General features: G+C 42.0%; 1 protein-coding gene across 1 annotated transcript in view; it reads left to right on the top strand.

The window, feature by feature from the left end:
- The window catches only part of LOC145398281 (uncharacterized), a 213,045-nt gene extending 203,604 nt beyond the window's left edge, over window positions 1-9,441 (top strand). Inside the window, exons 5-9 of the mRNA XM_080271180.1 lie at window positions 64-276; window positions 2,019-2,234; window positions 5,888-6,072; window positions 7,638-7,812; window positions 9,142-9,441. Coding sequence (XP_080127306.1) covers window positions 64-276; window positions 2,019-2,234; window positions 5,888-6,072; window positions 7,638-7,812; window positions 9,142-9,441 — 1,089 coding nt within the window. The remainder of the gene's footprint in view (window positions 1-63; window positions 277-2,018; window positions 2,235-5,887; window positions 6,073-7,637; window positions 7,813-9,141) is intronic.
- The last annotated feature ends 5,264 nt before the right edge of the window (window positions 9,442-14,705 follow it).

Below are 14,705 nucleotides of genomic sequence, written 5' to 3'. Positions count from 1 at the left end.
GTGCATCGGTATTTTTTACTGCAAATGAACCTACATAATTAAGGTAAATCTACTCCATTCCAGGTGACTGTGGAATGCCGTGGCGCCGAAATGCTGGCCAAGATCTCCACCTCCACTCTCTTCGACGGCAAGGTGTACGCCAGAGATCGGCCCAACTCCTGTGTGACGGACATCCAGAGCAGCACCGATTTTGAGATCACCCTGCGCTACAACGACGTGAACTGTGACGTGGTGCAGGACGGTCCCGGCGCGTTCTCCTCAAACATCGTCATCCAGGTACAGTCTGAGATCAGAAGTTGGCCTAATGTTTACCCTCTTCTGCTTCTAACTTTCCTCTTCTGACTAATCTTCCTAAGTTGAAAAATGTTCTGTTCCTCTGCCCATAGAAGATTCTTTCCATATTTAATCTCCTCCAGGTCTCAGTTACCACTGCTGCCTAATTTTCCTAGGCAGAGAGATACTTGACTTTCTCTGCTCATACCTAGTTCTTTTTGATATGGCGCATCAGGGAGGAATGTAATGGAAATGCCTTAAGTATAAACCCAGCAGAACATTAAGCGAGTCTTGATCCCTGACTGTACGGACTCAGACCGTCGCATATTTTCATAATGTAATCCTTTTCAGCAATGCACGCTAAATCTTCTCTTCCTAGGATGATCAATCGTATTTATTTTATCGATAACCCTGGCTTAACCAACAAAGGATTGTATGCTAAAATAGCATTGCAGACTTAGTAATAACGCGTCCTTAGACGTTTATCCCGTACGTTGCACCTCAGTATCCTTTTGCATGTTACCGGTGAAAATTATGGTGATACTAAAGTGATCGAAATACCACAGAGAAAAAAGACAAACGTGCAAAATAAATCGCTGAGGAAGAGGTGTTCCGAAGTCTCCTATGCCATCTAGAATACGTCTCAAAACACACACACACACACACACACACACACACACACACACACACACACACAATAAAATCAGTTTCGCAAGCACCCTCCTCAGTCCATAGTTAAAAGAGGACACTTGTCGAAACAGTGTGGCATTAAGCTGTAATATTTTGTCCTCGTTATGTCATCTTGTCTTCCCTACCCTTGTTTCTATCCAGCACTGTGATGCAGTAGTTAACCGGTATTCATTCTTTCGTGAGAACTACACAAATCAATTCCGAAACTGTTTTCCTTAGGCCGCAGTGTGTCCAGGCATCTCGAAATGAACAGATCTTGAATTTGGCCCTCTTTTGTATTGTTTTTGTTTGTTGTTTTTCTTGGAAGGAACTGTTTTGCGGGCTCTTAGCCTTTGGTTCCTTCTTCCTCGCATTAAAAAAAAAAAATACTTTTGATCTTTCAAACCCGGTGGGTCCATTATAAGAACGCACATTAATTCTGCCTCTCGCGTATACAGATTTGTTTCGGAGGCAAGTTTTTTTTTTTATTTTTTTTTTAATACAATGAAATAATTTTTCCTTCCCTGCCTCACATTATCTATCCTGACTAACTGTGCTATTTTACTTTCCCCACCTTACCTTCCCTTCCCATCGGCCTCTTGCCTTCCCTACCCTGTCTTATCTACTATCCCCCATTCTGCCTCCCCTACCTCACTCCTTTTAATTACACCTACAGTATCATGACCTTCGTTTGGCTTATTGTACCTTCCCTGCCTGAACCTGCATGTCCCAAGCTGATCCTGCCTCACCCTACCCTCCTTGCCCACAGTACCGCGGCATGATAGGCACATCCACTGGCATGGGATTGGTACTCTTTTGAAAATAGAGACCTCTTAATCCTGTAAATGCTATCTCCAGACCCTGTTGATATGCCCGTTTGTCCCTGCCTAACCCTATCCTACCTCCCCACAGCACCACGACAGGACAGTTACCCCTTACCTGACTCTACCTGCCTGCCTCACCATGCCTAACCCTGTCTCACCCGACTCTTCCTGACCACGCATCACTTATCTCACTCTGCCTCACCCTACCTAACCCTGCCTTACTTTACCTAACCCTTCCCTCCTTGCCCACAGCACCACGACATGATAGTGACCTCCGCTGACGTGGGACTGGCGCTGCACTGTAAATACGACCTGCAGAACCAGACCGTGACCAACTCCCTGCTGTCCGGTCTGGAGGTGAAGCACGCCATCGACACGGCGGAGTTCTTCGAGGAGACCATTGTGGAGTCACCCAACGTCGCCATGAGAGTTACCGACACCAAGGGCAACGATATTATTGCTGCACAGGTAAATATTGAAGGTTTTTATGTATTTTGTAATACTGTTTCGCTTCATATAATGCAAAGTAACTATATCTCATTAAAATATAGAAAGGCGATGGCCGAGGCGGTAGAAATACGGTCCGCACTCCCAGTGAATCCAGGTTCGAATTCCGGCTGAGGCAGAAAACAGTTCAAGGATTTGCATTTCGTTAACGCAGACTTTACTCATCTACCATAAGACACGTTTATTTTTAAAAATTCCCCCGACAATACCAGTACACCAGTACTGTATGAGACAGCCCCATCATGAATTCTGAGTCGACGGTGGGTGTTAGCGCCAAAGTGTCAACATGGGGTGGTGAAGTGCGTAGGAGGGCGGCTGGACCTCAGGGAAAGGGTTGCTAAACCTATGTCCAGAGTCGAACACACAAAAACAAATCTAACGCTGTACTAATATCATCATAAGAGTTACGGACATCAAGGTGAAGGTTATTACTGCAGCACAGGTAAATAACGACGGCCTTTACGTGTATTGCGCTAGGCTACTGATGCCAGACATAAACTGAAGAGGCTTTAGGCAGACTACCGACGTACCAGCAGCATTGTAAACTTAATCCTTCATTAACTTAAAGAACATACAGGTTAACCGACACTTCCACCAGTGCTTCATGTATGGAACACGTCGACTCTGGAACTATCTACCTGTGCCAGTATTTTCTGCTTATGACCTCCAGTCTTTTAAACGCAAAACCAAAGATCTCGAAATGAACGGATCCGGAATCTGTGTGTGTGTGTGTGTGTGTGTGTGTGTGTGTGTGTGTGTGTGTGTGTGTGTGTGTGTGTGTGTGTGTGTGTGTGTGTGTGTGTGTGTGTGTGTGTGTGTGTGATATATATATATATCTTGGAGGGAACATTCTTGCGAGTTTCCAGTCTTTGGTTCCTTCTCCCCTGCATAAAATAATATCTTAATGTCATCATGCATGCTACCGACACCAGGAGACGAAAATATTATTGCAGCACAGTTTTATAATATATAAAGGGGTTATACGGAACCATAATCTATTTTTAACCCACTAACTTTTGGCAACATCAAGGTGCCGAAATTTCGTTGATTTTAAATGAAGTACTCATCTATCTATCTGTCTGTCTATCTCTGTCTGTCTGTCTAGTCTGTCTGTTAATATCTATATCTATCGATCTACCTATCTATATGTCGTTAGTGTGTGTGTGTGTGTGTGTGTGTGTGTGTGTGTGTGTGTGTGTAAAGTGGGATGCCCTAGGTCGCTCACAGATTTCTCAGGTCTTTTACATGTTTTTCAAAATGGTTCGTGTCGGATACTGTAGATTTCATCGATGTAATGCAATATCAAGTGATTCATCAACACCAAAAGAAACACTCGACAGGCAGACAGAAAGGAGGACAAACCAATACACCAGTCCTGTATGAGACAGCCCTAGCATGTATTCAATATGGACGGTGGGTATTAGCGCCGAAGTGGTGACATGAAGAGAGGTGTATGGTATGTAGGAGGACTACTGGGCCTTGAGAGCAGGCTGTGAAGCCTATGCCCTGAGTCGGACACATAAAAAAAAAAAAAAAAAAAAAAAAAACAGGTCGAGAGATAGATAGACAGATGGACTGACAGAGATAGAGAGAAAAATAGTTACCCGTAGACAGATACAGATATAGATAGATAGACAGGCAGACAGACACTGACGGACAGCCCAAAAGATAGTCAGAGATAGGCAGGCAGACACACAGAGACAGACATACCAATGACCAGACAGACTGCCAGATACAAGCACCATCAGCGATAAAAACTAGACAGATGAATCGAGAGAGAAAACTTTCGGTAAAAACGCCTGTTCCTTTTTTCTGCAACACGATTAAAAATACCTCGACTGACTGACAAATGGAGACAGAGTCAGACAGATGGAAAGAGGGGAGAAAAGTGTCCTTAAAGAAAAAAATCTAGTTTTCAAATATACATATCAGAACTTTGAGTGATTATTAAAAATTCTCTTGGCCTGGTTACGAGGTAGATAGAGAAATAGATTAAGAAGAAGAGGGAAGAGAATATTCAGAACCGTAACATTTTCTTTCCCCATCATTCGCTGTAATTTAGTTTTCTCATGGCTTAAGCAGTTAGGAAACATTGTGACAACAGACTGGTATGTAAGGCTGATAGAAACATATATATTTGTGGTTAAATGGATGAATAGAGACATATAGATAGATAGATAGACAGATAGATAGATGGGTAGATAGACAGGCAGATAGATAGACACATACAGATAGAAAGGATACACAAATAAACACACGGAACACACGGAGACAGGGACTGATAGATAGACACGTCGACAGATTTTTCATTCATTCATTGCCAGACGCCATGTATCCCAAACGGGGTGGCCAAGGGCTTAGAGTTAATTGTTTTACAGGGAGGCACACTAATCCTCCACCAACCCCACTTGACACGTCGACAGATACTGTAATAAAATAAAAAGACTGGCTGAGAGATAAAGATAAATTAATACAAATACATGGATAAAAAAGAGAAATGCCTAAAAGTGATAATTTCTTTCATTTTGTCTGTAAATTTTGAAAGGAAAAAAAAAAAAGTCTTGTTTTTCACAGCCGGGCGAGCCTTGCCCTTCTCGGTCTCCCCCTCCTTCTCTTTCCAGTCACCTCACTTTCATATACTTCCTCAGGCTTCCCCTCCTTGTCCATCCAATTCCCTCACTCTCAAATGCTCGTACCCCTGAAGCCTCCCCCTCATCCTTCCAAGAACCCCTCTCTTGTACTCTGTGTCCCTCCTCCTCCTCTTATCCAACCACCTCACTTATAAACTTTCTCGGTCTTACTCTTCGTTCCAGCCACCTTATTCTCATATACTTTACTACACTCTCTCGGTCTACTTCTCCTTGTTTCAACTGCTTCACTCCCATATTCTCTCTCTCTCTCGGTCTCCCTTCCATCTCCATCAAATTACCTCACTCATATTCTCTTATGGTCTCCCTCTCCATTTGCTCTCATTCACCTCGCTCTCATATACTCTCTTATTATATAAAATACTTTTAAAAATAAGCAGTCCGCCCTTTTGTGCATGCCTATTTTTTTAGCCAAGCCCCGGGCTCCTACGCTTCTGATGGAGTAATACAGGATAGGATGTAAGATTTTTCTCCTATTCAGCACCAGCCTACTCACAGCGAAGGCACAGTAGTGACCAGTGTGCAATTGGGTTTACCTGTTCTATAAAATATATCTTACATTTTAACACGAAATGTATGAAACCAGAAAATATCCCTGAAAACAGTCACATTTCATATGTATATATATATATATATATATATATATATATATAGACAGATAGATAGATGGATGGATGGATGGATACACAGATGTAGATATATACACATATTAAATACACATTTTTCGTGTTTCCTTTTTCCTTCTGGATATCAGCACATGTATGAATTACGCGTTATGAACAGATTTATTTGCATATCTATCTATCTATCTATCTATCTGTCTATCTATCTATCTATATTTCATTTACACACACACATACACACACACACACACACTCACGTACAAGGACTTACTAAGTAAAAATCTTTCCCCCCCCCCACTACATTATGCTGGATCTGCCGCTAAAAACCACTTTGCTTTTACAGGTGGGCGACAACCTGGCCTTACGCTTCGAGATCTTGGACAAGGACACCCCCTACGAGATTTTTGTGAGGGAGCTGGTGGCCATGGACGGACAGGACCACTCAGAGATCATGCTTCTTGATGGCCGAGGCTGTCCCACTGACTCCACGATTATGCAGAAAGTCGTACAGGTGGGCAGAACCACAGGGTATTATTATTTTTTATTATGATTATTATTAGTCTCCACCTATTACACAGATGGAGACTTTTGTTTTTGCTGATACTATTATTATTCCGGCCTCAGAGTCTCGCGACGATTATAGGAGAACTGGGGGCTGCGGAAGGAATCTGAAGAGCCCAGGTTATGTGTCCTGGCATGGGCCATTGCTGATTTTTAAAAAATACAAATTCTTTACGTGCAGTGGTTGAAAGAGTCATATCAGTATTATAAGTGAACGAGATAAGGTTGTCATGTCTACTGAAGAGTTCAATGGGACCTGAGCAAGTAATCTGAAAATGAAACTTGGTGGACTGATTCCTAAGTGTTCATTTCGTTTTATTTAAAAAAATCCAGATCTCCCCAGTAGGGTCAAGGACATTGTACGAAACGGTAGGTGGAGACTAGAGACTGTCCACAGGACACTTGCAGAGTTCGAGTTGTTATTATTATTACTACTACTACTACTACTACTACTACAATTATTATTATTATTATCATTATTATCATTATTATCATTATTATTATTATTATTATTATTATTATTATTATTATCAAAAACTTCCCTAATCCCCGTGAGAAGTTTTCTTGTTTTAGTAATATTACAGTATTACTGTATTATTATTCTAGGGAAACTCTAAATCGCTGCCATTCTCATACCGTTTGAGCCACAGCCTCATTCTTTGTCATAATGTAGTACTGGTTGGGTGCTTCATCAGATCAAATATCCTTCTGATAGGGCTACCGGAACCCGGATAGGATCCGGAAAATAAAAAAACGACAATAACAGCTCAAGAACCACTTAAGTTAGAGGGCTGAAATTTTTATGGCATATACCTGGGACATGGCCAGAACGCAGTGCTTAATATAGTCCACATCGGATCATTATTCTCCGAGATCACCTGTGGTTCAATATTTTGGACTCCTTCGAAAAAATAAAGCTAGAGCCACCAAACTTGGTGCACTTATAGATCTTGACGACCTAAGGACCTAAGGTGACATGCAGATCTGTGACCTTCATCTCAAGGTCTCTATAGCTCGGCTTCTAGTAGGCAATGGTATGGAAAGTTTTTATCAAAACTGTCCTTGGATAATTTTACAGTGTTGTAATTATTATTATTATTTATTATTAATATTATTGTTATTAGTATTACCACAGTGTGGTAACTGGGGGGCGCTTATTGACTGCACTGTGTGACGGTCCAAAAATATGGCTTCTTATAGCCCAGAAAACCACTTGTTACCTTAGGTGGTAACTATATAACCTAACTGTGGCCTGTAAGGGATTATGTCCGATTGCTGGTTGGGATTTAGTGCTTTCATAATGCTGCTCAAGATCGGAGGACTAGTTATTCTTACCTTAAATGTCTAAAGAAAAATAGCCTAGCCTCTGGCCTGCACATTCCTAATGTGGCAGTTAAGGACTGAATAACGGATGGATGAATATAAATGTAAGGTAAAGGTAGGGGAAGAGAATAATTCTGCCACTTGAACTCCTTCAGTACGTAGGCACATACATAAATCATAACAAACGTTCTCCATCAGGTTGGCGGCAGAGGTATTGTTCTTCACGCGCCCTTCCAAGCCTTCAAGTTCCCTGCCTCCGAAGTGGTGCAGTTCCGTGCCCTGGTGACGCCGTGCCTGCCCAAATGCGAGCCCGTGCAGTGTGAAGTACAGAGCTTCGATGGCCTCCAGCGGTCTGAGGAGTCCTTCGGCAGGCGCAAACGAGAGGTGGGTTGTTTGGGGTTCTGTGCTGGGTTGAAGTAGGATTTACCAGGGGTTTTATGCTGGAGTGACGTTGGATTTCTTTGGGGTTCTGTGCTGGGGTGACGTGGGATTTATTTGGGGTTCTGTGCTAGGGTAACGTAGGATTTATTTGGGGTTTTGTGCCGGGGTGACGTGGGACTTATTTGGGGTTTTGTGATGGGGTGACGTGGGACATATTTATAAGTTAATTTACCTCTTTATTACTCTACTCGCTTTGAAATTCATTAAGTGCTCCATATATAATTTTACTTTTGCAACTTTTTCTTATTTATGCCTCAGTATACGGAGGGACAGTTGGGTTTCAGACACGGCTCTGCACTGAATTTGCCGACGTGTATAGCAGCCTTTTAAAAATGCCTCGTAGTAAACGGACCACGTTTGCTTGTGCTACTTTCACACTCAAGGGGTCTATGGTGAAGACTAAACCTGCTGATTTCTAAAGGAAGGTTCCCCCATCCCAAGTTTATTCCGATGCATTACATCTTAAAGACATCTTTGATTATAATTTTACACACAATAACAGGCACAGTCAACTGATTTTCAAGGCTGATGATACCCTCCCCGAAGCCCAGGACCTCGTCCACGTATCACATTTTGTAAATGTCAAGTCACTTTTAGGCGTATTTCGAAAACAATGCATCAGAAAAAATGCAGTTCAAAGTCAAACCCCATTATCAACTTCCACTGTCAGAAATCAGTATCAACAATTTCCACATATAAAAACTCTCACAGCTAATCCCATTGCATCCCAGGTTGTGGACAATGTATTTAGGTAAATCAGGCTATCTGTCTACAGCCAGACGCCTTAATCCTATAGGGGATGGCCTTGAACGAATCATTTACACGCGGTACTGTCCCCCTCCGTCAGCCTGCCCTTTCTCCACCTTACACCACCCTCATTAATATACATCACCCCTTCCCCACGTCTTATCCTCAATTTCTCTCTCCTCCACCTCACTTACATAGATTCTCCAGGTCAGTAACTTACCCTCCATTCTCTTCCGATGCATAAATCATCTCGGTAATCAGGCAAGATTCTATTGTGCAACTTTACACACAATGGTCCCATGGGAATGGCTAATCTTAACGATTTTCAAGGGTCCAGGCCATTATGACGATACTTTTTATCTTTAGTTTCCGCTCCGAACCCTATTCAACATGATCCATTTGACGATGATAATGAGGACAACGATAACTGATGATGATATGATGATGATGATGATAATGATGACTCCTCTCATTCACCAACGAAAGTGCGTCTGACTAACCACCAAATATTTCACATCATAACAGGTTCAGGAGAACGGGATCATGCTGGCCCAGTCTGTCAGAATCACCGACAAGTTTGAGTTCTCGGGACGGCAGCAGGAGGACGTGAAGGTATCTGCCGAGTCTGAGGGCGGCTGCTCCACCTTCACGGGCGTGGTGGTAGCGTGTGCACTGTTCCTGGCCGCCCAGCTGGTGCTCCTTATGGCTTGGAGCTACTTATGGCACAAGAAACGAGCCACCAAGCAGATCGACCCCAACCCGCCATCACTTTACTTCGGCACCACCTCCTCTCGCACCTCCGCCACCTCCTACCTCAGCAACTGAACTGAATCCACTGAACCACCGATAACTACGGCGTCTCAAACTTTTCATCGGAATTAGAGGCGTGGGTGGCTCACCTGCCTCTTATGTTCTGGACTGCAGTAGCCTTGCCTCTGGTTGTTATGCCTTGCAGGGGAGGTTTACAGTGCTGCTGATACCGAATTTCACATCCATTAATGAACAAAAATGTTGATTTGGTATTATGTGGGCTCTTGCATTCCTCGCTCATGTTCATCTCCCTTCAGTACTGCGCTGCCGATCGCTTCTACTGCTTTGTCAGAGGTAAAACTTACTTCAGCATATCACAATGGGCATAAAATGTCGTCATGGCGACGCCAATATATCAAGCTTTATCACGGGCATCATGTTTACAATGTGACAAATATTTCTCTCTATCAGTAATTCGTTATAGTTAACCATACATCGAAAGTACGTAACGAAGGTAATACGGTCGGGGCGCTATACTTTTCCATTTTCAAAATGGTGATGGGTTGTGTACAAAACTTTATTTTCTAGATAAACTGCATTTCATCAGTGTTCTACCTCGTGCATTTAAACGCATGGTTGAAAATCGCTCTACCATAACTAAATGCTGCAAATGTTACCTGTCTGGGGAAAACAGAGACTGTTACAGTGTCACTCTGGTTAAAATGGTGGCAGTGTTAGATTATACTCAACATATATATACGGACCAGTTCATATCACAAGTTAAAATACCTGTATTAGCATACGAATAAATCACAATAACATTATATCCAGTGGTCAGTTTACAAAATTATTATATCAACATTGTACAAAATCATTACAAAGACAGGTCTCAAGTTTTTTATTATTATTTTTTTTTTTGATCGATAGGTGACACAGTTATAATCATCAAAGCGAGGAGGTAGACTTAATGCAGACTACGGGAAAAATCTGTAATTCTGTATGGTTTCTGTGAGATACGTATTTTCTTGTGCAGTCATCTGGATTTATTTAAGTTACTATAATAGTATCTTATTATGTTGGTGCTCCCTTAGGCATTCTCCCCCCCTCCCCTCCCTTCTCTCTCTCTCTGGAGTTCTTCAGTTTGGCTTAGGAGGCTCTACAGCATATCTTCCTTATCGATAAATTTTGCTTATTACGACTTACTATTCACTTGTACATCATCAGTAGCGCGTAAATATCAACACAGTGTTGAGAAAATATACAGCTTACTAAACGCCATATTCAGAAATAAATTATTAAGGATTAGGTGCTAGGGAGCCTCCAGGGCCCACGAGAAGGCCATCCGGAATATCCTTCCCACAAGCTGGCCACTTCAGTGCGATGACTAGTTGTGCTGTTTATCCTGGCAAGTTACAAGACGATATTAATTTAGATTATGAAGGATCCTACACACTGTCGAGGATGAGGTTGTTCTCCCTTAACTCTGTATCAGCTTAATAAAATCGTCTGGAAGAAATAAAATCGCAGGAAGAAAACACGAAGAAAAATTATTCGCTCTGGAGTGGTAATTTGGCCTATTGTACATATCACTGTTTTGTGCCATTATTTACGTTATTGTTATTCATGTTGTTGTTGTTATGCATTATGTCCGTTCACTCTGACTATATTACTCTTGCTACCCGGGCCGGTCGGACTGGAGGACTCAGTTGGTTTTCCCCTCGTCCCTGTTCACCCGGTTGCATAATTGGGGACCTGGATGTAACACTGACTACTGCAGGTTGGGTCCAGGAGAAGACTGAGACCTAAAGAAAATTGACTGTCTACCTTAAAGAGCTTCGTGCAGTCAAAAGGCATTAAATTCAGCCTCCTTCTCTTACTATGGCTTTCCTGGCGTGTCGAGTGAAGGTCGCTTAACAAAAATGGCGGAGATTTAAGTTTCGTAAAATGGTCTTCAACGTGCACGGATGCAGGAAACTGTGGGTGCTTTTTACTTTATACAATTTCTGATACTTTATGGCATTACATTTTACTTTAATTCACATTCCCTGCGGCTGGAGTCATTAATTATCCCCGTAATTTTTTTTCGTAAACGTGAGGTGAAGTTCGACACACCGGGCTATGTTGTGACTTGCCTCCTGTTATGAGCTTTTCCTTCAAATACGTAGGATAATAGTGAGATTTTTTTTTTTTTAACTGCTTACTGACTCCGGCCTCCCGACTGCGCAAAAGATATACAAAAAGAGGCATTATGGGTGTTCTTTTAGCTGCCTATGAGGGTAAACTTCGACCCTAATCACTTTTATGCCTATCTCTCATCTCTGTCTACCTCACCCCTCATCCTGAACCTACCCGACTCATCTCTTGTTTAGCAAATCCGTCATCTCAGTCTGCTTCCCCCGACATCTTGATCCTCATCTTTTATTTGCCTAATCCCTCATCTCTCTGCCTCACCCCTCACTTGGGCACTCATGACATCCCTTATATCCCTAATCTCTCACCTCTGTTTGCCTGCCCCTCCCCCTCTTCTCGACCTCCGTATCTTGTTTGTCTTATCTCTTACCTCTGTCTGCCTCACCCCTCTTCCTGACCTCCCTCTGTTATCTCTGCCTAATATTCCTGTATCTCACCAGCTGCTTGCCTCACTTGCTCTTTCTCTCACATTTCTCAAATATTTCACTCTCTACTAGTCTCCCTGCCACACCTTTCTCACCTCTCCCCTCCCCGCCTTGTCCCTTGCCATTACTTTTCTCACTCCCCACCTCCCCCACTTGTCTCTTACTTCACACCTGTCTCACCTCTCACATCCCCAATCTGTCTCTTGCCTGACCCTTACCTCCCTCACCCACCACCTGCCTCATCCCTCACCTTTCTCCTTCTCTCTTCAGTCTCGGGACTCTCACATCACATCTGAATACGGGCATTGTTTAGAGATAGGCTCCTTTATTTATTTATTATTACTTTAAGTGGGTGGTGTTGCTGGGTATGATGTGCGAATGAGGATCTGGGTAACACTGTACACGTGAGAGCTGACACACGAATAAAGATTGTTAACAGTGGCCGTGTTTGTTTTCTTTCAGTCCTTTCACTGCCATGGACCAACTTGGGTGTTTTAATCTAGCCAATGTAAGACCATTTACTCTAGCTGAATGAAGCCCCAAGCAGCGGAAAGTTTAGTGATCATACTGTATAATTTCTTTGTAATACTCGGGGTGGTCCATACGTAACCGATCTCTTCCATTCAGCCGGGAGATTTTTCGTGTGTTGTTAGGAGCCACAGCCAGCATTATCAGTGTCTACCCTGCATCATTATCAACTACTTACTCTCACTTCCACACCCACGCCCACACCAGCAGGCTGATCCGTTCCCAAAAAATAAGGACACCATCAGACAAGTTTGAAGTGGAGAGCTGTAATCTGTATATTACCTCAAAATTATTTCATTCAGATGATGTAAATCTTTGCACCCAAAAAGTTTAAATTGTCTCGATGAAACTCTTTGCCGCCATGAAAGAAAACCTTAACAGTCACTGGGTTTTACTTTATCAAAATTAACCGTATGACTTTGCCAGCGGTATTTTACACAGGTTTACATACCAATGATTTCATGCCTCCCACCGAAATCCCAGCAGCCAAAAAGATATATACGAGTATGTTTTTCTAACTGCCAGCTTACACACGTCTGGCATGGACGGGCAGCTTTATAATACACGACGAACCATATTTAATGAGTCCTGAAGGGTAATTAAACAGTTGGCCAGCAGTTATTGGGATAACATTCAAGAAAGTAAGAGAATAGAGATTGCCGTGGGAATGCAGTATGGTCCTCACACGGCTGCATTGAAATTCTTCTATGCAACTTGCCTTGAGGATTTATGAACAACCATGAATACAGGATCCCGAATTTTGTGTTCTTATGGTCTGACCCTAGACTATATACAATTATCTTAACCAAGAATGCAGGATCCCAAATTTTGTTTTTATGGTTTGACCCTTCACCATATTTTTTAAACAGATGAACAAGGGAAGAAAAAAAGAAAGGCGTCTGGGGGTATGTGCCCAAGGAATTATTGTACCAAGTTTGAAACGAATCAGTGACGAAATAAAAGAGTGACACCAAACCAGGATGTGTTTGGAAGAAAGAAAAGTCTGAGAAAATACAGTGGATCGCCAGCACAGTGATGAGACCTAAGAATAAACAAGTTAGAAACAGGGTTCTGGAAATCACATACCTCAGAACTTTTGATATGAATGTTTTATAGTATCTTGTTTACAGATGCACCAGTTGTCTACAAATGCCATCAGTGCATTGAAAATACATCCATCAATAAATACTCGTGCCAGTTTGCGGTAAAGCCTGTTAGTGTCCTTAAAATAACCGAGAAGTTTAAAATTCTGCCACTGTTGCCGCGCTGTGGCGTTGATGATGGATACGTGACCATTAAGTTGCTATTTTATTTTCTTGAGAATTCTCACAAACTCATTTAAAGCAAGTATATATAATGAGAATATTTTTATGGTACGACAAGGCTTTACGTAAACCAGCACATACTGATATCACAAGTCATAGAATTATACAAATGCTCTTGATAACAGTGTAGAAGTAGCTCATAATATTATCGGAAGCAACGGAAAACTATAAATGCTTCTAACTACTCTGTGGATGCATCACGTTGACCTAAAAATATTAAACCATTAGATCTGTGCCGACAGTAATCTATGTTTAGGGAACTAGGTTAAAATAATGATTGTGTGTGACAAAATATATAAGATTATAATATATATAGATATGAGAATTACAAACTTGGAAGAGGTTCGCAGTCAGATACTTTTTTTTTTTCTTTTTTACAGTATATGACAGAAGAGGATTAACTGAGTAAGTCTGACTAATCAAACTGGGAATTACCTTTTATTTTTTTTATTTATCATAATCTATCACTTCAATAAAGCAGGCCCTTGTATTTAGGTAGACCAATGTATGTTTGACTGACTTATATATCTGTTCAGGTAATGTTTCTGATGAGCAAGATTTCCTTGGACTTGCTTTTAGTCCACATTCTGTCTCCGGTCAATTCCAACAGCTCTTACTCAGTTCCACTAGCTTGTGAATCAATCCTATCAGCTTTCAAGTTCACCTCAACGGCTCTCAAGTCAATACCAACAATTTTCAAGACAACCCCATCAGCTTTCAATTCAACCCCTTCAGCTCTAAGTCAACCCCATCAGCTTTAAGTCATCCCCATCAGCTCGAAGCCATCCCCATCAGCTCGAAGCCATCCCCATCAACTCTAAGTCAGCTCAATCAACTCTAAGTCAGCTCAATCAACTCGTAAGTCAGCCTT

Source organism: Coenobita brevimanus, chromosome 5 (assembly GCF_032717465.1).
Source record: "Coenobita brevimanus isolate Jiangsu-jjx chromosome 5, ASM3271746v2, whole genome shotgun sequence".
In the NCBI taxonomy this organism is placed as follows: domain Eukaryota; kingdom Metazoa; phylum Arthropoda; class Malacostraca; order Decapoda; family Coenobitidae; genus Coenobita; species Coenobita brevimanus.
Note: the sequence above shows the minus strand (reverse complement) of the source record. Positions and strands in the feature narration are given on the sequence as shown.